General features: G+C 36.7%; 4 protein-coding genes across 7 annotated transcripts; 3 read left to right on the top strand and 1 right to left on the bottom strand.

The window, feature by feature from the left end:
* Positions 1-873: 873 nt before the first annotated feature.
* Positions 874-3,068, top strand: LOC111479427 (probable indole-3-acetic acid-amido synthetase GH3.1). The gene is made up of 3 exons (XM_023124097.1): positions 874-1,257; positions 1,342-1,443; positions 1,564-3,068. Exons 1-3 carry the CDS (start codon positions 938-940, stop codon positions 2,930-2,932), a joined length of 1,791 nt encoding a protein of 596 aa, XP_022979865.1. The 5' UTR covers positions 874-937; the 3' UTR covers positions 2,933-3,068.
* Positions 3,069-10,370: 7,302 nt separating this feature from the next.
* On the top strand, positions 10,371-12,848 carry LOC111480026. The gene is made up of 3 exons (XM_023124987.1): positions 10,371-11,038; positions 11,271-11,618; positions 11,692-12,848. The coding sequence occupies exons 1-3, from the start codon at positions 10,583-10,585 to the stop codon at positions 12,313-12,315; spliced, it is 1,428 nt and encodes a 475-aa protein (XP_022980755.1). The 5' UTR covers positions 10,371-10,582; the 3' UTR covers positions 12,316-12,848.
* A 2,338-nt stretch (positions 12,849-15,186) lies between these two features.
* LOC111481893 (zinc finger SWIM domain-containing protein 7) lies at positions 15,187-18,709 on the bottom strand. 4 transcript variants are annotated; one of them, XM_023127511.1, is made up of 6 exons: positions 18,443-18,698; positions 18,338-18,359; positions 18,146-18,251; positions 16,816-16,923; positions 16,563-16,708; positions 15,187-15,452 (listed from the first exon to the last, which is right to left on the bottom strand). In XM_023127511.1, exons 1-5 carry the CDS (start codon positions 18,501-18,503, stop codon positions 16,607-16,609), a joined length of 399 nt encoding a protein of 132 aa, XP_022983279.1. In that variant the 5' UTR covers positions 18,504-18,698; the 3' UTR covers positions 15,187-15,452; positions 16,563-16,606. The 4 variants fall into 4 exon arrangements, with proteins under 4 accessions (XP_022983279.1, XP_022983286.1, XP_022983272.1 ...); XM_023127518.1 differs by having other exon boundaries at positions 15,187-15,441; XM_023127504.1 differs by lacking the exon at positions 15,187-15,452 and having other exon boundaries at positions 16,441-16,708; positions 18,443-18,697.
* A 1,184-nt stretch (positions 18,710-19,893) lies between these two features.
* On the top strand, positions 19,894-23,178 carry LOC111488980 (calponin homology domain-containing protein DDB_G0272472). The gene is made up of 5 exons (XM_023136961.1): positions 19,894-20,213; positions 20,646-20,804; positions 20,892-21,064; positions 21,156-22,857; positions 22,952-23,178. Exons 1-5 carry the CDS (start codon positions 20,079-20,081, stop codon positions 23,006-23,008), a joined length of 2,226 nt encoding a protein of 741 aa, XP_022992729.1. The 5' UTR covers positions 19,894-20,078; the 3' UTR covers positions 23,009-23,178.
* The last annotated feature ends 1,160 nt before the right edge of the window (positions 23,179-24,338 follow it).

Here is a 24,338-nt window from a genome sequence, read left to right as displayed (position 1 = left end):
TCTCAACAAATCAATATATTATTAAGCTATTTAACGGAATTCACGCATCATTTTGGACGTAATGGAATTAATTATTTTAATTTCTAATATTATTTATTTTGAACCAAATGGGGTTGTTATTTTTTAATTCAAATATATTGAGAGAGAGGAGGATAAAATTTGTGGCAAGTGTGGCACGTGCGAAACGAGTTACAGGGAATTGCCGGGAGATTCCACTGCCCATCGCCATCTGTGCCCAACACTTTACCTGAAAGCAGTAGCTTTGGTTGGTTGACGCCTAAACAATTACTGTGGGAAAACCCCATCCATTTCTATGCCTACTATTCAGGTTTACTTAAATATTGTTTTCTGGTCAAACAAACGCCTTTGACCACTTTTTTCTTCCATTATAATAATATCTCATCATTTTAATCCCGCTTTAATTAACCTAATTTAATGGTTAGTTTAAACTTTTTTTTAGATTTGATCCAACGGTTAGGATTACAATTTTTATTTAGGAATCAATGGTCAAGTAAGTCCACCACTAATGAATATTGTTTTCCAAACTTTCTTCTTTAAACTTACTCAACGTTTCAGGGAGAGGGAGAAAGAGAAATCACGTAACCTAACCTTCACGTGCTCGTCTCACTAGCTGCAATGTCTACGTGTTGTGGGCCCATCTCGGTCTCCTTTTCTCCCTACATTTCCACAGACAAAATTCGTCTCTTCTTTCTCTCTCTACGCCTCCGTATAATTCCGTAAGCTTCCTCCCAACTCCTTCTCTCTCTTCCCCTCCCAGCTGGGTCCGACCCGGTCAACCTTCCTACGTGGCACTCTCCTCCCCTATATATAATCAATAATCCCCTGCCCCCCATCTCACTCATCCACCACACCCCCTTCTTCTTCTTCTTCTTCTTCTTCTTCTTCTTCTTCTTCTTCTTCTTCTTCTTCTTCTCCAATGGCTGTCGATTCTTCTCTCTCTTCACCTCTCGGTCCTCCTGCCTGCGAAAAAGACGCAAAGGCTCTTCAATTCATCGAACAAATGACTCGAAACGCCGACGCCGTCCAGCGCACTGTCCTCGCCGAAATCTTGACTAGAAACGCCTCCACCGAGTACCTCCGTCGCTACTTCCTTGCCGGCGCCACAGATCCTAACACCTTCAAAGACAAGCTTCCTGTCATCACTTACGAAGATCTCCAGCCCGAAATCCAACGGATTGCCAGTGGAGATCGCTCTCCTATCCTCTCCTCCCATCCCATCTCCGAGTTCCTCACCAGGTAAATTACACTGAAATCTCTTCATCGGAGGAATTAGGAATTTCAAATAGTTGAATCGATTTTCTGATGCGGTGGTTTTTGCAGTTCTGGTACTTCTGCCGGTGAGAGGAAGCTTATGCCGACGATTAAGGAGGAACTGGATCGTCGTCAACTTCTGTACAGTCTTCTCATGCCAGTTATGAACCTGTAAGTATAAGCAAAGCAAGGTTCATCAAAATCAAGGCTAATTTGAAAATGAATTATTGTTTGTTATTTTATTGAAAATTATAAGCGCGTAAAATTTAATTTCTTATTGCTTTCTGACAGCTATGTGCCTGGGTTGGATAAAGGCAAGGGGCTTTACTTCTTGTTTGTGAAATCGGAGACGAGGACTCCGGGTGGGCTATTGGCCCGACCCGTTTTAACCAGTTACTATAAGAGCGAACACTTCAAGACCCGACCCTACGACCCGTATATGGTCTATACGAGCCCTAATGAAGCCATCCTCTGTCCCGATTCCTTCCAGAGCATGTATACGCAGATGCTCTGCGGCCTTCTCGAGCGCCACCAAGTCCTCCGCCTCGGCGCCGTCTTCGCCTCCGGCCTACTCCGCGCGATCCGGTTCCTACAGTTGAACTGGTCCGATCTTGCCAACGATATCCGGACTGGAAAATTGAGTTCGAAGATCACCGATCCGTCGTTGAGAGATTGCATCGAGAAGATCCTGAAACCAGACGAGGAATCGGCGGATTTCATTTCGGAGGAATGTTCGAAGGAGAATTGGGAGGGAATCGTCACGAGGATTTGGCCGAAAACGAAATACCTAGACGTGATCGTCACTGGAGCGATGGCGCAATACATTCCAACGCTCGATTACTACAGCGGCGGATTGCCTCTGGCGTGCACGATGTACGCCTCATCCGAATGTTATTTCGGACTGAATCTGAACCCTATGTGCAAGCCATCAGAGGTTTCCTACACAATAATGCCAAACATGGCCTATTTCGAGTTCCTCCCTCACGAGCCGAATTCCGGAAGCGATTCAGCGCCGAAACTCGTCGACCTAGTCGACGTGGAGGTCGGAAAAGAATACGAACTCGTAATCACTACATACGCCGGACTATACCGTTACCGAGTCGGCGACATACTCCGAGTAACCGGATTCCACAACGCAGCGCCGCAGTTCCACTTCGTGAGGAGGAAGAACGTGGTGCTGAGCATCGACTCAGACAAAACAGACGAAGCAGAGTTGCAGAAAGCTGTGGAGAACGCATCGAAGCTCCTGAAGGAAGTTAAAACAAGCGTGGTGGAGTACACAAGTTACGCCGATACAACGACGATTCCAGGGCACTACGTGATATACTGGGAACTAATGGTGAAAGAAACAGAAGGGAAATGGCCAAGCAAGGAGACGATGGAACAGTGCTGCTTGGCAATGGAAGAATCACTAAACTCCGTTTACCGGCAAGGACGAGTCGCAGACAATTCGATCGGAGCTTTAGAAATCAGAGTGGTGAAGAGCGGAACATTCGAAGAATTGATGGATTACGCAATCTCCCGAGGAGCGTCCATCAACCAGTACAAGGTGCCAAGGTGCGTGAATTTTACTCCCATAATGGAACTTCTCGATTCTAGAGTAGTATCGGCGCATTTTAGTCCCGCTCTGCCACATTGGACTCCAGCTAGGAGACGCTGATTTATTTATTTATTTTCTTTTAAATTAATTAATTTGAGAAAGAAAATGTAAGTGGGAAGAATTTAGGATGGCATTAGAAGTCTGTATTGTATCTGGTTCTCATAACTAAATGAATTAATCACATTTATTTACTTTATCCCAACATTTGATTATTAAACAAAAATTAGAATCTATAATTTAAAATGAAAAGGTGGTGTCCAATAAGTGCTGTTTTAGTACCAAAAAGTTTTAATAGTGAATATTTATTTATTCAATGAACCCAACAACGAACTTTTCACACCTTTTCCATTCTTATCCACTCAATTTCTCTCTCCTCCACCAATATTAATATTTAAAATGCTCATCATTTATTTATGAAAAAAATATATATATATTTGAGAATTTTGATTATATTTTGAAAATAATATTATTTAAGAAAAGTATTTGTTAATTTGTTTATATATTTAAAATGCAAAAAGAATTGGATAATGTTTCTTACTTTTTCATCCCATTGCCCACTCACTCAAAGGTGCTGATAACTCTCCTACTTTTACCGACATTTTTATTATCATTATTATTATTATTATTATTATTTTCCATCTCAACTCATTATATTATTATTTTTTCATTAATAATAATTTATTTTATTTTCCTCAACATATCCAAATATAAATTTTCTGTCTAAAATATATAAATTTTAAAATATTAATAAAATAATAATAAATTAAATTTGGACAACTTTAAGAACACATGTTAAAAAAAAAAAAAAAAAGTAAAAAAGAAGGCCCACCTTCTGAGTTGTAACATTAATTACATTATTGCACCTTTATCATCTTATTCTAATCTATAAATATTAATTTCAATTAAAGTTTTTATTTATGAAATTATTATGAGCTATGTTTTTATAATCGGAACCCAAAAGCTTTTCAACGACGTGACTCAACTAAATCAAATCAAAATGTATATTATTGGACTTAATTTTGGCCTCGATGCAAAGAACCCAATCATCTGCCTGTATATTTACCGACATATCTATATTGACATCGAAGTCGTTCGTTTTCATTCAAAAGGTATGGATGACTTAATCCAACCTGGTTTAATGAATATTCTAACTAATTACCACAAAGATTACTAGTTCAGATATGACGTTGGATGAACAATGTATAATTTTTTTATTTTTGTTGAATATTTATGGGACCCGCCACTAATATATACTCTATATTACTTCGTATACATCATTTTATTTTGCTTTTCGAACCGTGCATGCATTAGAATCTAAGAGAAATTTGAATTTTCTATCTTTTTAAGTCTAGTTTTATTAAAGTGAGGCTTTTTTATTTATTAATTTTTATTTTCATTTTATTTTATTAATTATTTTTTTAGTGAATTAAATAAATATATTTTTTTATGTTCAATTATAATAGTCTTGTTTTGAAAATGAAAGATTTTAAAGTTAATTTAATATACGATAGGAATATGGTAATTTATATTTTTAGATTTGTTAATTTAAGCGAATATATATATATAAATAAAGAGTATCATTAGTAATATAGTAATTAAAAAAATGAAAAATTAAAAGAGATTATATCTTTAAAGTTTGAAAATTAAAAAAAAAAAAAAAGAGATAAATGGCAAAAAGGAAAGATTTTAAGGGAAATCAAAGATTCAATTCATTCATATTTATGTCGCAATTCAAATTGGCGGGAAGAACGCTTAGCTCTTGAATACCTCATCTTCATCTACAACAATATCTTCAATTCTTGAGTTCTCTGAATCTTCGTCAAAAGATGGAAAGAAAATGGAAGTACAATCAGAATCAGAGGTACAACAATAATTCTAACGATTTCAACTCCTTCTCCACCGTTTTTCTTGATTCCAGCTTCTCCATCATCGATTCTTTTGATTTCAACTCCTACATTTTCAGTGAATATGGTTATATATCTTTGTACATGAACAAATCGCCGGCCATTGGTGCCGTCCAACGAAGATTCCCTATATCATCAACGCCATTGTTCTGGGACCGCTGTCCTGAAACGTTGTTTAGCCTCAACAGACTACCGACAACTGACGGCGGCAGGGATTTGAGAATTTTTGCGAAGAATCGATGGCTGAATGTCGAGAATCAAGAAAACCTAATTAGGAGTGCAACTACATATCGAAGTGTACGATCACGATTGTAGGATGCAATGAACTTAGAAGAGTGCTGGTGGTGAAGAATCGCAGTGTTAAAGAGATGATCATTAGGAAAGTGATGGCGAACTTCCGATTCTAATGGTACATCAGATTGGATATGAATTTGCGAAGACGGTGTTCAATTCGTGCGATGAAATGCAAATGAGCAAAGTGTTGGCGTTGGTTGTCATTGAAAACTAATTGAGATTCGTTCATATTTGCAACGATAACTACGGGTATCAACATTTACTCTTAATTTGTTTGACTATTCTTTTTCGTTTTTTGGCTTCTGATTGAATCAGCGGTGAATCTTCTTTGCTTCTTTGAGTTTATTCATAATGTTCTTGCTTCTTTGGTAATTGTTTATTTATTAGAAAAAGATAGAAACAGGAAGAATGTTACTAAATTTCAGTAATAGTTTTAGTTTGATAGTTTCAATATAATTGATCAGCAAGCCTGTTTGATCTTCAAAAACTATATAAATCGAAAACAAAATTGTTCATAACTAATACTATATCAAATTACTATTACTCATTTTCAATTTATTTTGACAGAATGGAGGCCGTGAAGACATTGATCGAGAATCTCAAAGTTGAAAACCACCTGCTCACTATCACAAATGTTCTAGAGGATTGTATTTGCTGCTTCACCAACAATAAAAACACTCAACATATCCTGGAATTCTTCATCCAAGCTTGCAAGGCTGATTGGGGGAGAAGGGTACGTAATCATTCACCGCTTAATCCGATCGATTATGGTACGAGATCATACATCCTTTTCATGTTTGTGTTTGAAACTGCAGTGAATTTTCTGTGAAGTGTTAAGAAAGTGTGTAGAGATTGCAACAAATCGATTAGGATGCATAGCTCTTCAACAATGTATCCGTCCAATGTATATGCAAACCAATTCATTACCATATTTACTCGACGGGATCATAAGAAACTCAGCTGTTCTAGCAGAGGACAGATACGGGTTAGTTAGTTTGTGAGTCTAATTAAGAACTTGTGGTGGAGACAAAGAGTGTCTGGTTTACTGTTCTGTTGTGGAATTTTGGGTAGGAACTATGTGGTTCAGCATGTAATTGAGGCTGGCATTGAAGGCGTAATAAAATGCATAGTGAGGCGGTTGGCGGGAGATTTAGCAGACTGGCGAAGAGTAAGATAGACAGCAATGTGGTGGAGAGGTGCTTGGAGAAGGGTGAACAGAGGGAAGTTGTGAAGATTGTTGTGGAATTGACATACTAAACTGAGTTTCTTAGTATTTCTCAAGATCCTTATGGCAATTACGTTCTTCAAACTGCTCTTGAATAAGCCCTTACCCAGGTAAGATAAGAGGTTAAGAATGATGCTTTGATACCATGTTAAGTATAAAAAACAAAAAGTGGGATTGAAAATCCGAGAAACATAGGTGGACCGATCCCACCTATGTTTCTCGGACTTTCAATCCCACTTTTGTTTCTCATTTTTAACATAACAACATGAATGCTGTTTCGATTCTGATTTCGAATGGAAAGTGCATCATTATACGAAATTTAGATCATGTTTTTGTTTTGTTTTCAATGCCAGGGGTCTGGAGATGTTTATCAGAACTTGGTCAAGAGTATCAATGTTCATTCTTCAATTCTTAAAACCCACCTATTTGGAAGAACAGTTATGCAGAAAATCCGTAAACTTGATAACAGGTGCTCATTCATGAACAAATTCTCCAGGTCGAAGTGACCATTTCTTCCTTTAAATCTATTTATATAGCTCTGCTTGTTTGTGAATTTATCTATGAATTTGTTTGTTCTCCTTGTAAGAACATTCAATAGCCAGTGTATTGCACATGAATGTTCAGTCTTATCATTGTTAATATTAATTTTAGTGTCGAAGAGTATGTTTTGTTCTAAATTTGATTCGATTATCGTTCGAGTTTGGCTCATCGATATTCGACTAAAGAATAATGGTTTGAATCTGCTACCAAATGTTATTTGATTGGGATTACATTATTTATTATTGTTCATAACGATGTGTTTTTGTTGAAGTACTTTTGTATAGTTGAGAATCTTAAAAGTAAGATTTCTCAAAGCTTTAAATAAATTGTTTATTATGAAATAGGCCCAGGTCTTATCGTGGGCCTTAATTATAGGCCCAGTTTTCTAAACTTTATGGATTGTACAAAGAGAGGCCCATTTCCCACTAATCTTTTTGTGAAAAGATTTATTTCCCTATTGATTTAGTTTCTCAAAGACTGCAACTTCATGCTTATTTTTACAAGTTCCCTACTAAATATATTGTTTTTCACTATCCCAAAAGCACTTACTTACCTACGTAGCATCGAGAATTGAGTAAAAGGGAGCACGTGCCTTGACTGACTCTATTTCGAGCTTGGTAGACTTCTTATCCATCCAATTCTTCCACCGTCCTTCCTTGAATTGATTAGCTCTTCCGAATTCAAATCTTCCTTTAAAAGCTACCTGAAATCTTGAATCAACTCAATCCAAAAATTCGTCAACCAACATGTGAATCTCATCGATCAAAGTATTGAACAAGTTAGAAACTTAACTCGGCCTCGATGAGAAATTAGGTGAATATAAAGTAAAACATAATAAATAAATAGAGTTATGGACGATTCTTAAATGTGGAAACTTGCTTTCCGCCAAAGCCCCTAATTGTTGAAAATGGTGCACTAAACAAAAAGTTGGCCTTTAGAAAACTATTAAAAATGCACATTTAATCCCAATTGCTAATTTAAAAAGTCTCCACTTTTATCTCATTTAATCCCTTTTTCTTAGTGCCCTCATCATTTAAAGCTTGCCTTTTTGGTCCCATCTAATATTTCATCATAAAATGAAAATGAAAAATTAATTAAGGTTATTTTTATTTTTTTTTCTCTTTAAAACATGATATAAATATTACAAATTTACAGCTCATTATCTGAAATATCTTATTTATTTAATAAAAAAAATATTATCTTCATTTATAAATTCATAATATTTCTCATTTCTCAATCTCAACATTAAAATGTAATTTTCATAATAAAAAACGTCGCCGTTTTAAAACAAAGTTTAAAAAGAAAAGAAATTTCAAATTTCTAATCGTTAAAACCATCGATGAGCTTGGCAATCGCAAATAAAATGGACGGTCAAGATTTTGCACTATTCTCCAACAACAACGGAAGTTTTTCAAACATTTGAAACCCCAACTTTTATTATTATTATATTCTTATTATTTGATACTCAAAATTTTAAATGTTAATTAAAGTCAAATTTTCTAATTGTTATTATAATAATGATATATTTAATTCCCAGTGTTGGAATTAAAACCACTCTCTCTCAAGCTCACCCAAAGCCCAAATGCACAAAAATAAAATAAAATAAAATTAAATTAAATAATTAATTAATTAATTTGGTCAAACCAAGCCAAACAAAGAAACAAAGTTGTCCCACATGCATGGTGACAAATATAAAAAAAATACATTTTTATATCATATTGGATTAAAATAAAGTTGTATTTTTTTATTTTTTTTCATTTCGTATAATATATTTTTATTTATTTAAACCTAAATAAGTTAATAACCCAACTCAAATCGTATGAGTTAAGCGGTATAATCACGTTCTTCGGGTCACCACGTAATTTTAACATCCCTAACTTTCTTGTTTCAACTTCTATATCAAAATATCTCGTCAGGGTCCGGTTCAGGTTCAGGAGTGAAAGAAGGGGCAGGAGAAAGACTACTACTTACTATCTATTTACCGAGTGAAAGAAAAGAGAGGTGAACAAGAACTTCCTGAATAACGAACACAGAACAAGGAGTTAAGTCAAATGAATGAATCTTGTTTTCGTTTCGTCTTTCTTTACAGGAAAAATAATATTTATAATATAAAATTTACGCTTTTCAAACAACGTGATTTATCAAATCTCGATACTATTATAATCAAATGTCGTGTTACGAAACTTAATTTTCAAGTAATTTATTATATTTTTGTTTTTTTTAAATCATATGATTTAAATTTTAAAAGTAACTAAAAAATAATAATAAAATATATTTTTGGATGTTGAGACTCAAAAAGACATTATAATTTTGAATCATAATGATAATAATACAAATAAATAAATAAATAAATGAAAATTCAAATGAATTATTGAGTCTCGATGCCAATATATAAAAGAAACACAATCTTATCATATAGATATGGTGACGCAATTTGATTTTGATATGAGCTTAACATATATATTATACATACCCATCAACAAAAATTCACATATTCCTTTACATCTCGTTTCTTTCGTTTAATGATTCAAAATATTGACCGACCCACCGAAAACCAGTTCGTTTATGTGAGATCCCACGTTGGTTAGAGAAGAGAACGCAACATTCTTCATAAGATATGAAAATCTTCCCCTAATAGACGTGTTTTAAAACTGTGAGGCTGACGACGATACCAGCGTCCTCGTTGGCGTACTACCTCATGTCTGACTCTGATATCATTTCTAGCAACTCAAGCCTACTGCTAACCGATATTCTTTATTTGGTCTGTTACAATTTTAAAACATGTCTATCGAGAAAAGGTATCTACAGTTTTATAATAAAGAATTAATTAGTTAATTAAATAGGGATTTAAATTATAATTAGACAAAATTAAAAGGGTTTGAATGAATGATGGAGAGTGTCCTGTCACATGGGAGTGGCTTTGGGTTTGGTTCCGTACATTGTGTAGCCCACTCATATGGCATCTATTGGTGGTGGACTCCATTTTCCCTTTCCACAAAACAGCCCCACTCTCCTCCCTAGCGCGTTCTCTCCACTCCTACTTTCCCGAGCCGAATTACAAGTTCGATCACGAAACTATTACGACCATGTCTAGTACCGTCCTTGAATTCTCAATGTCATAATTAATATGTCATAAACATATACCAATTTAAACATAGTTCAACTAATTTTATATCTTTAGTATCAGGAGTATTTAGACTTGGAAGGTAGTCATTGTTGATTCACACGGGATTTCACATGCCCTATACTACTCGGGTTAGAGCGTAAGTTAGTGATGTTTTCGGCTACTGAACTCTCGCCATATAAGGTGTAGCACTCCACCACTTCGCCTAGCAACACAACGCTTGTGTTGTGTTGCTCGACCCGAACTCCGTTTTCATGCCATTAGTAATATTTTCCAATAAACATCAAAATTTGGATATGATTATTAAAATTATGATTTTTTTTTTTTTGTTTTGTTTTGTTTGATTGAGAAGAGAAGAATGGAAATAGGGTCAAAGTTGGTCTGTAGTCTTTGTAGTATTTGTAATTGCCTTTCTACGCCTTTGCTCCAATGGCGGAAATAAAGAGAGAGAAAACAATTCACTTTCCTTTCTCTCTCATCCTATGAAAGCTGCTGCACCGCCATTGCCTTACACACTCTAAACCTCTTCAATTTCTTCTTCACTCTTCTGGGTTTCGTCTTCTTCATCCAATTTGCCCATTTAAACTTCTGGGTTCTTCCAATTCCTTCTCATCTTCTCTCTAATGGAGAAGAAACCCAGCTTCTTCTCTGTTCTGAAAGAGGAGGTCATTCGTGGCCTTTCGCCGTCGCGTTCTCGCGCCAAAAACCCGGCCAGAACTGCCTCGCCATTCTCTAATCTAATGCGTAGAAAGAAGAATCACTACGGCGGCTATGGCGGGACTCAGCAGCAGTTAATTGATCGATCCGGTAGTTTTCGGCCAGTGGGGGAGGCGCTTACGCCGTTGGTTGAGGGTCCTGATCCCGACGGCGGCGAAATTGGCGATTCGAAGAGAATCAGTTTAGGGTTAGGGCAATGGATGAAAGGGCAAATTTCTCGAACTCCTTCCATTGCTTCTTCCATAGCGAATAAGAGGTCCGATTTGAGGCTTTTGGTTGGTGTTATGGGTGCTCCTCTTGCTCCTATGCATGTTAGCACCTCCGATCCTCTGCCCCATCTCAGTATAAAAGATACCCCCATTGTTAGTCTCTGCTTCTCCTCTGTTTTTCTTCTCCTCTGTTTTGAGTTCTTGAGCAATGAACACTATGAATGGATCATGAATTTAGCTTTTCAACTTTGATTTGTATGGATATTGGAACAATAGTTGAACAAATCTTGGGATCTGCTTCTGTTTCTATAAGGAATTGAATGCAAAATTAGGATCAAAGCATAGAAATCTCTTGATCTTTAGTGGGTTTGTCATTATTTTTCAGGAAACTTCATCAGCTCAGTACATATTGCAGCAATACACAGCAGCTTCTGGTGGGGAGAAGCTTCAAAGCTCCATTAGAAATGCATATGCAATGGGGAAGCTTAGAATGGTAGCTGCTGAGTTTGAAACTGCTACAAAGGTAACGAAGAACAGAAATCCCTCAACCCAAGCCGAACCGGGTGGCTTCGTGCTATGGCAGATGAATCCAGATATGTGGTATGTTGAGCTTGCTGTTGGAGGTAGTAAAGTTCATGCTGGCTGCAATGGGAAACTGGTTTGGAGGCACACGCCATGGCTTGGGGCTCACACTGCGAAAGGGCCGGTTCGACCTCTACGCCGTGTGCTTCAGGTAAGATTTTGGCACATCGAGTTTTGTTAACTCTACTGGCTTTTGTCTGAGATAATGTCTTGTGTCTTTGCAGGGTCTTGATCCTAGAACAATAGCCAGGATGTTTGCTGATGCAAGATGCATTGGGGAGAAGACAATGAATGGTGAGGATTGCTTCATTCTCAAGCTCTGTGCCGATGCTCAAACGTTGAAGTCGAGAAGCGAAGGACCGGCCGAAATCATACGACATGTCTTGTTTGGCTACTTCAGCCAGAAAACAGGATTGCTGGTGTACATGGAAGATTCTCATCTGACCCGGATTCAGTCCAACGGTGGCGATGCAGTATATTGGGAAACCACAATCAATTCGTTCCTTGACGATTACAGGCCCGTTGAAGGTATCATGATAGCGCACGCTGGCCGCTCCGTGGTCACCCTCTTCAGGTTCGGCGAGATGGCCATGAGTCATTCGAAAACGAAGATGGAAGAAGCCTGGACGATCGAAGAGGTTGCGTTCAACATCCCGGGCCTGTCGATGGACTGTTTCATTCCCCCAGCTGACTTGAGATCATGTTCCATCAGTGAAGTCAGTGAGCTCCCTCAGGATGGAAGGGAAAGAAGTGCAATTGCGTTAGCAGCCTACCGAGCTAAAGTTTCGGCACTGGAAAACCCCGACAACGACAGTTTCGATAACATGTTATGGAAGTCAGAATTCTAACCACGGGAAGAGTATGCATTTAGATCAGTTGTTTATAATCTTAGGAAGCTTATAGATATCTTTACAAGTCATGTCATGCCTCTGTTAATCTGTAAATAGAGATAAAATTCACGGGCTTCAAAAACAAGCCAGCCTGAATGAATCTTTATACTCGGTAGCAGAATCCAACAATGGCGTTGGAGCTCGGGTTTCCAGTTCGGGATAGAGCGAATGGAGGTCCATTTTTTTCGGTTCACATTCGATGCAAACTTAGGGATGGAACAACAGCCTTTTACCCTTATTTAATCTTTACTAATTTGCTTCCCGAAACGAAAACACTGTTCGTGGGAACGTTGAGGAAACACCCACCTGCTCGGTCGAGATCGACACACCCGAAGTCCCGTTACTGAATCCCTTCCATTGCTGTTTCTGTGTTATTATTGTAATGATTTTGTTAAGTTTAGGGAGCAGAGGGTGCAGCTTTAAGAGGCAATGTCTGATAATGTTCAAGATGTTTAGAATATCAGTGTTTTCTGACCCTTTTGTTCTTTAAATCTGCTACCCACTTGTGTTCCTTCATCTTTAACTCTTTTCAGCTACTTTTGTCGAGTAAAGCCCACAACTTCTTGAATATACCGAACCGTTCTTCGTTCGAGCATTCAAATTCGTCCATGGTTCGAGTTTAATCCATTTCTGTCACGAAGGAAAAGTCTAAGAAAAACAACATCTACTAGCTGTGAGCTTTTTGTCATAAAATAGAGACAACCCGAGTTAGCTAAGTTTATCCTCTCACGAGATTTAAGTTCTAGGACGTCTCTATTCTCGATAGATATTTAAGCAAATTACATTTGGCTCGTTTCTCCAAAAAGCTCTATGGAAGGCCACACCATCATTGCAGGTTGCACGAGTTTAAAGTTTATTTATTTATTTAAAATTTAAAATTGAATAATAAATACATAAAACCTCCCATTTAATTGGTTATTTTTAATTAAATGATAAAAATATAAAAATTAAAAGTTGTTGGCAATCGTTTTCGATTTGACAAAGAAATTAAATGGTGTAAAAAGTGTGGGATAAATGAATGAATATGACTTTACATTAGCTTTATTTATGACTTACACCAAATTAATTCCAATTATGAAAAACATTAATATTTAAAAAGGGACCATTATCATTTATGAATTACTACATCAACAAGCTTTTGTCTCTTCTAAAATACACCCAAATTTGAAGTTTTGAGGTAAAAAAACATATTTTTAACCGTCTTTTTTTACTATGGTTAAACCATCTTTTCTCGAGTGGGAATCTGTGAAATCCCACATCGGTTGAAGAGGAGAACGAAACATTCTTTATAAGGGTGTGAAAACCTTTCTTCCTTTATTGATTCTATGGCTGCTAACACTGATAATAGATCCAGTCAAAGATGAAACATTCTTTATAAGGGTGTGAAAACCTTTCTTCCTTTATTGATTCTATGGCTGCTAACACTGATAATAGATCCAGTCAAAGATGAAACATTCTTTATAAGGGTGTGAAAACCTTTCTTCCTTTATTGATTCTATGGCTGCTAACACTGATAATAGATCCAGTCAAAGATGAAACATTCTTTATAAGGGTGTGAAAACCTTTCTTCCTTTATTGATTCTATGGCTGCTAACACTGATAATAGATCCAGTCAAAGATGAAACATTCTTTATAAGGGTGTGAAAACCTTTCTTCCTTTATTGATTCTATGGCTGCTAACACTGATAATAGATCCAGTCAAAGATGGAATTCACCTCGGAACGTAAGGTGTGACTTATAGAACGGTCTCGAAAGGAACGAATAGGAAATGTCGGCAAAGGAAGTTTCCAAGGGACTGCGTGGGACCTAAATGACCTAAAAAATGATGCACATTAATGAAGCTATGTTTCTACCAATGCATTCTTTATAAATATATATTGTATTGGTGACCATATTTGTTTATTTATTTGTTTATTTATTTGTTTATTTAGGGCTTTCAAAAGTGGGTGTCTCTCACACTATGCCCTACTCCCAATAAATGGGGTGTGTCCAAGAAGGCTTCAATTCTTTTGTACCCCTTAAGAGATTTAGATAGATTGTTTTGTTTCAATCTCGAGTTCAGATTCGGGTTCGGGTTCATACAACTAACCCGAGTATAACTCTTAATGGTCTAACAATTTACGTTTCTTTTAAAAAGTTGGTGTATCCGTATGTCTACCCTACTCTTAATAAATGTTGTGTGTCTAAGAAGGTTCAACTTTTTTATTCAATTCAAAAAAATACATGCTTTAATTGTTCGAGTTAGTAAGCTCTATCAAAATTGGGCTCTTTAAAGTTGTCGTCAAAATTCATACTGGGTAATGCAAGTGACGTTCATGTGACAACATCGATAAAATTGGTATGGCTCTTACCACACGGGCTCTAATGCTTAAATTAGCTTAGGAGAATATTAATATAGCTGGAGTTTAGGATTTAGGAATAGTTTACGTTCTTCTAGTTGAAGAAGAAGAGTATTTATTATTAGGATTTAGGATATAAAGTCTCGTAATTAATATTTCACGGGATGATCATATACAACTCAATCTTAATCTTAGGAGAGTCAGACCGACCTTCATAGTTAATTCAATAATCTTTGTAATTTTGAGACTCCACCCTTTCACAAGCCCATGATTGGATTGTAAATAAATTATTTATTGAAAGATCAACGGTACTTAAGGTGTTGGTAACCGTCTCGAGCTGCACAACCATGATTTTTAGGAAAGAGACAATACTTGCTTGTTTTTTTTTTCCCTAAAGGAGTTCACGTTTTTTCTCAATTGTCATCATCCTACTCGGTTTTACTGAATAATTCCATTTTATATCAAACTTTTGAATTTCATCCGTCTTTCGAACTCTTGTAATTTTTGTCAACCTGAGTATAGCTCAACTATTTCAGACAAGTACTTTTGGTTCAAATATCCAATGCCCCGAAACAAATATATCATACAAGGAACCCAATCACAAATCCCGACTCTTAAACTATACAGATAAATAATGTATTTGAACTGGATGTTAATAGTAACGGCAGACTTGACATATGGTAATGGCCAAAACTTTCCTTGTACAAAATCTGTTTGCAAGAGAAAAACTGTCGTCCAAATAGCACTGCCAGTGTTCTAGAATAATAATTGACATCCATGGGTCAATATCCATCTATCATGAAAACTTAATATGCAAGCATGTATTAGACTATGGTTATAATTTGCAAGCATGTTCATAGATATGAATCAATGATATATCTTACAGAAATGAAACACAATCATTAATAACTATCATATTCATGTAGATCAATGATTAACCTTAACAGAAACTTGCAACGTTTTATATGATCCCAATCTGGAAAGTATAAGGTATAGACCTTTTGTAAGTCCTGCTTAGAGTTTTCTACTCCATGTTTATGGTTTCACCTCAAATATTATGGAACCTGAAGAAAAAGGAACGAGGAAGAGGGGATATTGGTTGGTTTGTTCTAATTTAATGAAATAAATACAGAACATGGTAGTTTATAACAGTTCAAGCTCACCGGTAACAGGTACTATCATCTTTGGACTTTCCCTCAAGGTTTTAAAATGCGTCTACTAAGGGGAAGTTTCCACACCCAAGGAATATTTCGTTCCGCTCTCCAACTGATGTGAGATCTCACAATCCACCCCCTTGAGGCTTGGCGTCCTCGTTGGCACACTGTGTCCGGCTCTAATAACATTTGTAATAATCCCCCTACTAGCAAATATTGTCTTTTTTGGACTTTCCCTCAAGGTTTTAAAACGCATCTACTAGCGAGAGGTTTCCATACCCTTATAAGGAATGCTTTGTTCCCCTTTCCAACTGATGTGGGATGTCATAATTTACCCCATTGGGGCTCAGCATCCTCGTTGACACACCGTCCGGTGTCTAACTTTAATACCATTTGTAACAGTTCAAGCCCACCACTAGCAAATATTGTCCTCATTGGGCTCTCCCTTCTGGGCTTCCCCTCAGGTTTTAAAACGCGTCTACTGGGGAGAGGTTTCCACACTCTTATAAAGAATGTTTCGTTCGCCTCTCCAACTGATGCGGGATCTCACAGTGCGTGACGTGACAAAGTGAGACTTACCAGCTCACCAATGAAACCTAGGACGTTGTGATGGTTATAATTATGCAACTTTCATTATGTGCTCAACAGGATACAAAAGCTGCTCAAGTACAGAAGGAAAAAGTTGGTAAAATACAACAATGTGTTTGATTACCTCTCAAACTTTGAGTACTGAGAGCTTTGGCTTTGATAAAGTCACTAAAGATTGGACAATAATATCGCTAGCTCTTCATCAGATACTTTAACTTCAACACAAGCCCCCAGTGAAGCAGCAAGCCTTGCAGCTAACTGATGCTTGCACTACGAAATAAAGAACGACAAATAAAGATGATTGGGAAGTGGAAGTAATAGGATTTTCTTAAAGCTTTCAACTCAGCTACACTTAACAAGAAAGAAGTGATCCTTACGCAAAGCTGTTCTCCTCTGTTCACAATGTCATAGAAGAAGGAATAACAGGCACAAAAGTTTTCTGGGAAACAGAAATACTCCTCTTTCCTTCGAGATTCTCCCACAACCTAGCATTGAAAGAAAGCAGAATTCATTCTGTGAACGATTCTCAAGAATGTTACTTGTTCTAAACAAACAATTTGGCTGGTTTTGAATCTGGCAACCAAAGATTTGGGGAAAGTCTTGTAGAAACATGTACAAATGACTAAATAACCACACTCCGTCATCTTGAGTATGAATGTAATAGCTCAACCCCACCACTAGCAGATATTGTTCTCTTTGAACTTTCCCTTTCGGGCTTCCCCTCAAGGATTTTAAAACGTGTCTGCTAGGGAGAGGTTTCCACACTCTTATAAAAAATGTTTTGTTCCCCTCTCCAACTAATATGAGATCTGAGCTAGACATCGGAGGTGTGACAACGAGGACGTTGGCCCCGAAGGGGGAGTGGATTGTGGGATCCCACAACTTTTGGAGAGAGGCACAAATCATTCTTTATAAGAGTGTGGAAACCTCTCTCTCTAGCAAACACGTTTTAAAAACCTTAGGGGAAGTCTAAAAGAGAAAACCCAAAGAGAACAATATCTAATAGCAGTGGGCTTGAGCTTGGGCTGTTACTGTAGCTCTTGGTTTTCTCGATGTTGATTTATATGGCCAAGCAAACTTAAACCATAATGAGGGTTCAACTTTGAATAATGTTGCTACGACTCAAAAGGGTCGACTCTAATACTATGTTAAAGATTTAATCATAGGTTAAAGATTTAATCTTATATTCATATTCCAGAATATAGTTTGCAGGTTCAGTAATACATAACATAGTACATGATATCAAACCAGCAACATTCTACAATGTAGATGATATCAAACCAGCAGCATTATACAAGTACATGACAATATCAAACCAGCAACATTCTACAATGCACATGATTATCAAACCAGCAACATTCTACAATGCACATGATTATCAAACCAGCAACATTCTACAATGCACATGATTATCAAACCAGCAACATTCTACAATGCACATGATATCAAACCAACAGCATTCTGCAATGTAATTCCTTCTCCAATCATTCCCAAAGTGTCGGGTAAATCCTTCTCTACCACTAGAGAGATGGAGAAAAAACCGTGGTTTAATTCAAGAACATTCATTCACAAGGCTTCAAACAAAAGCAGAATGTAACTACGATCTGTTCTAGGGCAGTTTAAGCAAACCCTAATGGAAACCGTGAACTTAAAATCGATATTTGATCGAATTTTCAACAAGAATAAGATGAAAAATACTGTAATGACCTGAAAGATGGACCGTCCGCTTGGCTCGCCTGAAATTTTCTTCACTCCACTTTGATCCACAATCCGAGTAGCTCGCTCGAAGTTCTTCCCAAACAAGAAATGCAATCTGGAACCAACGCCGACACAGTCAACTTCGAAGTTTCATAACAAGATGAAGAACTTCTCCTAATGGAAGGAATCGAGAATACTCACATTGAAAGCTGATCGTCAGTCACTGCGAAATCAGTACAGTTTAATTACAACTTTTTGAGGACGAAAATCCGAAAATTAGGGAAGAAAACAATCGATAAACGCAACCTGATCGAGTCGACTCGATCTGCTTCCACACTGCTTCGGCGACAAGGGTACTCGCACTCATTTTGGAGGAAATTCCTCGTCCGAACTTAGCGAATTTTTTCTGGGTGTGATTTTAAATTTTGTTTATAGAAATATTAGATAATCTAAATCCATTTCTCCCCCAAATTATTCAACAAAATTTTATTTTTCTTTTTTGGGTCTGATTATTGAATGAATCCACCACAAAATTAATATCAATAAGATGTAATTATACAAATATGTCGATTCTCTAATAACTTTTAGGCACAAAAGCTAAATACTTCAACATTTTGACAATTTTTCTCCCCCACGTTCAAATGAGCAAAAATTGTTCATCTTCACATTTTGAAGTTTCAATTTGTTAAAAAAAAAAATAATAAATTTGTTCTAAATAATATGAATTTTATTTATTATTTATTTATTTATTTTTGACAATCTTACCATTTTATTTTTATTTTTTATTTTTTATTATAAACTCAAGAACAAAATATGCCTTCCCTGATCTAGGCTCAGACTCTTACTCTATTTTTTTTGGTCCTTTGTTAGACATGTGAGGATTCTATTGGCATGACTCTGATACCATGAGCCTAGATCCTACTCTATTTTTTTTGGTCCTTTGTTAGACATGTGAGGATTCTATTGGCATGACTCTGATACCATGATATCATGTTAGAATGAACACGGCTCTCCACAATGGTTTGATATTGTCCCCTTTGAATGTAAGCTTTCATGGCTTTGATTTGAGTTTCCCAGATAAACACATGATAATTTCCTAAATTAGCTCAAACTTTCATAGAACAGTTTTTTTTGAACTACATTTTTCTTTTATTCAACAACATGTGCACATGTGTTAATTTAAACTACGGGTCGAGTATATAATTATATCAATCGAGATATATTCAAATTCGCAACTACCTTATAATTTAAAATTCTAGTAAATGTGATATATTTTGGGCGAAAAAAAAAGAAGGAAGAATTTGATTTTAATTGTTTTTTTTTTCATTCGAATAAAAATTTGAAAATGATTTTAAATCCATTATAATTTGAAATTCTTTCCAAATTATTTGGAGATCTCAAATAGAAAGTTAATAGTGCAATGATTTAATTTAATTTATAATGGAAACTTATTTTTTTAGTTAATTGGGGATAATTTATTTATTTATTTTGTATTAGTCAATTTTAATTATTTCATACAAATATATAATATTAAGATTTTTTTAATTAATTAGTTTATTTTGTATGAAAAATAAACCAAACTCATGAATTCTTAGAAGTCTACGTGTAATTCGTTTACTGGTTCGAGAGCAATAAAAAATGTGTACAGAAACGCAGAGGATAACTTCAACTTTTTTTTAAATGACCGTTGGGAATTTCTAAAGAAGCGTCCTTTTAAGACGTAACGGCTAGTTTTCATTTTCATAAGAAAAGAAAATTAAACAAAATTCTCTCTCATTGATCCAGAGGAATTTTGCTACGCAAGAAGTGAAATTAATGCGAAATTTCTCTCCGGAATACGTAGAAGTCTCGCAAGTGATTCACACACTGAATCTGTTGCATCAAATCTGTTTGATTTCTGAAAGTTGATCGTATTCCATTTGCATTTCTGAGAAGATCGACCATGGATTCGGCTTGTTCGAACTTGGACTCAGTCTCAGCGTCGGAAGATCGAGGTAACAATTTCATTGCTATCGATTCGGAGAGTAAGAAGGACGAATCTGGCGAGACTGTTTCTGCAAGCTCAAAAAGTGGAAGAGTAAATTTTCTTACTCAGAAAAATTTTTCGTTTGAATTTCCGTTTTACGTTTCTTGATTCGAATTCAGTATGTCTTGATTCTGTTTCGTTTCTTGCAAATGATTCGTATCTAGAATTGAGAAGTGAAGTAGTTCAGTTTACTGCTGATTGTTTCCGAGTTTGAATTTCAAATCCGTTGTCGACTTGTATAGAACTAAATCGGAATTTCGGAAGCCCTAGCGGCTCAAGTTAGATTCAAGTTCTTGATCCACTTTCTTTTGGTTCAATTATATAAAATCTGTTCCATTGTTATTCTAGAAAATGTTAAACCTAAACCTCCATTGCATCGAATTTGATCGAGGCCATGTTTTGGAAGCCCTAACAACACTACCGGTTGTCGTGGATTTTTGCTGTTTATGTTAAAATTTGTTTATCTTTATACAATGATTACAGAGTAAGTTTTTGAAAGAGACAAACCAATCCTCAATGCACGGTGTTAACAAGTTTACATCGCAAATCAAGAAGCCTCCTCATAGGAAGGTTTCCCCTATCAATTGGTTCCCTCGCAAGAAAGTGGACTCTTACTTGAAGAGGAAGATCAAAATGCTGCAGGTGTAGTACGTTTGTCCATTCTGTATGGCATTACAGTTCATGTTATCCTTCTGTACCCAACTAAAACTAGAAATTTATGAACTGCAGGAAGTAGATGGCCTGAATTTAACACTAGATGAGACTCTAGGTGATTCTAATCCACATTACTCGAGAGTATTGAAAGAAAAGATGGCAGCAAGAGAGGCAGCACATAAAGCCCTGGAAGCTAGAAAAGCAGCATTGGTCGAAACCTCTTGGTGTAGAATACTCCAAGCGGCTAGGTATGTATATCGTATACTCTTTTTCTTCACCTATGGAGGATTGTTGAGCTTATTTGATTTCTCATATTTTGAATTGTTCTCTGTTCTTCAGAATTCAATGTAAAGAAGCTTTAGAACAGATGTACCGAGCTGAGAAAACTGCAGCTGAAGCTTTTGAAGAAGCTGCGGTTATGGGAGTGATCATGTTTGATACACCAAATTGTCCACAGAAGACTTACAAAATGGAAACCTCATCTTCTAGTGGTGCTGGGTCTACAACTCACACCATCACAGCCTCTTTTGAGACAGAATTTGAGGTTGATAAGGAAGTGGCTGCAGCAGTAAAAACAGCATTGGTTAGGCTTGCGAATTGTTCTTTGAAAGAAGATGACTTTAAAGAGCTTTTACGAAAAATCTCTCAGAACCCAGATAGTGATAATAATGTAGACTCATCTGAACTTTCTACTGAATGTGAATCAGAGAATGACTTGGATCTTGATAAAGCGCCTCGAAAGGATGATTTAAGCTCTCACAACTTGGATTTACATTTGAAACATAAAACTTTTGAGAAGGAGACCAAGATTGAGGACTTGATGTATGAAAGGCTTAGGCGTTTGAAAGAAGATGAACTTTCTTCTCTTGCCACCATAGTAGCTACTTGTGGTTTGAATGCCGCCTTGACCGAGGTAGAAAGTGGAAAGCTTCATGATGCAGGTTCCTCTGCAGTTCAGTCCTCTGTTTCAGCTCTTAACCTTCCTTGGAGAATGCCCTCTGCCGGTTCTGGAAATTACTTCAATAATTTGCACAATGGGAGAAAGCAAGCTGAGTCCGAACTTCCCAGTCTAGACAAGTTCTTGGTGAAGCGTGTGACTAAATTGGAAAGAGAGGTGCTTGAAGCAAAGAATAGCAGAAAGAACGAAGAAAAGGAATTGACCTCGGAGAACTCGGAAACAACGATGGAAGGGAAGATCGACTTAGATGCGTCGCAAAACCTTCAAAAATTGAGCAGTGTTCATGACAAGAAAGTTGTTCCTAACTTGGAAATTATACTGACAAAGCCACCTTCAGAACTTGAGAAGGAAGTTAAAGAGACTAATTGCAGGGGTGGAGAAGAACTCAAGATCCATAGCAACAAGTTGCAGGCAAGGCGTAAAGAAGTTGTTTCAGCAGTTCCTAGTCTTGATAAGTATCTCGTGAAACATGTCTCACGACTTGAAAAAGAAGTACAAGAAGCAAAAAATAGAAGAAAAGTTGAGCGGATCGAAGAAAATCGGGACATAGACACAGAGGAAAAGGAAAATGTTAGTATGCCGAAGTCTTCACTGAAGATGGGAAGGGAAAGGGAAGACAGCCTAGATAAGATCTTAGTGAAGCCGGTGCGAAGGCTGGAAAGGGAAAAGATGCTGGCCGTGTTGGCTGAAAGTAACCATGATCAGCAAAGACAAAATAAGAAACAGGTGGTTAATAACCGCACACCTGATTGCCAGAGCTTGGACAAAATTTTAGTAAAGCACGTCTCAAGACTGGAGAAAGAGAAAATGAAATGCAAACCAGAGAACTTAAAGAGAAGTGAAAAAAGTAAGCATTCAGAGATCAATGTTGAAGGTGGTGGAGGTTTGGGAGATATTCTGGTTAAACATAAATCAAGACTCGAACGAGAGAAGACGATGTCGTCTTCTCAGGAACCAGAAAATCAGAAGAGAAACTTTCTATCGCGTCGTGAAGCTAGGGAGAGAGATCTTCAGTCAGCCTGGGGAGGCTTAAGTTTGGGAGATTCCATGAGACCACATCTCTCCAAACTTGAACGAGACAAGGTAGTTACATAATATTGCAGTTCATAAATATTTGCAGGTCTCCAAACTTATACAATGAAGCTGTTTTTGCTTATTGTTTTTTCATGTCGTGTAGGCTGCCTGGATCAAAGCTGAAGAGGAGGAAAGGAAGCAAGTTTTGAACCAAGTGTAGTCACCTCGACCCAACAAAGTGAGTAATTTATTGCCTGCCTGCCTTGAATCACTGGCACTAACGGATGTGCCTGAGTTCTTTATCTTTAGATATGATGATAGCACTTTGCTATTCTGAGTTGCAATGTCCACAGATTACTTTTAAACACTATATTAAGTAAGCCCCATTATAACCATTGGTTTTTAGTTCTTAAAAATTAAACTTTACAAACCCTTCTTTGTGTTTTCTTATCAACTCTTTACGAACATTGTTAGAATCCGAACTAAAAAAAGTATGCCCTACTCGATTACCAATTCGAATTTCAATTTTGTTTTTGTTACTCGAAAATTAAGCTTAATTTCCACACTCATGGGCTTCCTTCTTTTGTTATCTTACTCAGCCTTCAATGATCAAGCCTATTGCTGCTACTAAACCTTTATTTTTAACTTATTTTTAACTCATAAGAAAGATTCTCTGTTTGAACGAAAAAAAGTGTTTGATTGATTATTTACCTTACTGTTCCCACTTTGGTTAGTTGATCCTCACTTTGGTTATGAAAGCTTTTTAGCTGCCTCCATAAAATCCCGAGCATGTCTCTCCACGTCAACTGAAGCAATTACAAAAACAGGATGACATTGTCTCATATCAGTTCAACACCCAGCCTCCCTGGTTCTACATCGAGCCATTAGAGTAGTGGGGATTGTTGATGCTCATGCTACTTCTGCATCTAAATGTCCTTCCACTCTAATGGCTCGATGATCTAGAGTGACGACTGATCAATGACTAAAGATCAGTCAGCCATTAGATCCAAATACACCTGTAGACCTCCCTATATAAAATGGAGCACGATGCAGTCGTTAAACGAAGATTTACTGTCAAGCATGTTACTTTACAGAGTGTCATGCTTGTAAGAGCAAAGAAAGCTAATCAAAAAAAGCAAATGAAACACTAAAAGCTCCCTTGTATTTAGACAACCAAAAACAACACTAGCATATAACTTTTCGGATAGGAAAAAATTGACAATTCCCCTATAGTACATTTTGAGACGATTAAGGTATGGTAGGTGCATATGTGATTTCGTCGAACGGTTATACAAAATTTAAGTGGAAGGAGTTGACGACTAGTCACACCTCCCTCTAATTTAAAATTGAACATGAATCTTTCGTTTCATTCGACTCTTTTATGGAAGATAGATAAATTCTTACATGTAAGATGTAAAAAAAAAAAAAAAATGCTACTCACGCATAACAACTATGTCAGCCTTTTCGTCTAAATGCATTCAAAAGAACAAGCTTTATAGATGATCCCTATACTAAAGGAGAAATCTTTAGAGTTATTTATTTCGTTCCCT

The sequence above is a fragment of the Cucurbita maxima genome, unplaced genomic scaffold (genome assembly GCF_002738345.1).
Source record: "Cucurbita maxima cultivar Rimu unplaced genomic scaffold, Cmax_1.0 Cma_Scf00001, whole genome shotgun sequence".
In the NCBI taxonomy this organism is placed as follows: domain Eukaryota; kingdom Viridiplantae; phylum Streptophyta; class Magnoliopsida; order Cucurbitales; family Cucurbitaceae; genus Cucurbita; species Cucurbita maxima.
The sequence above is the reverse complement of the archived record's forward strand: the minus strand, read 5'-3'. Positions and strand labels throughout refer to the sequence as shown.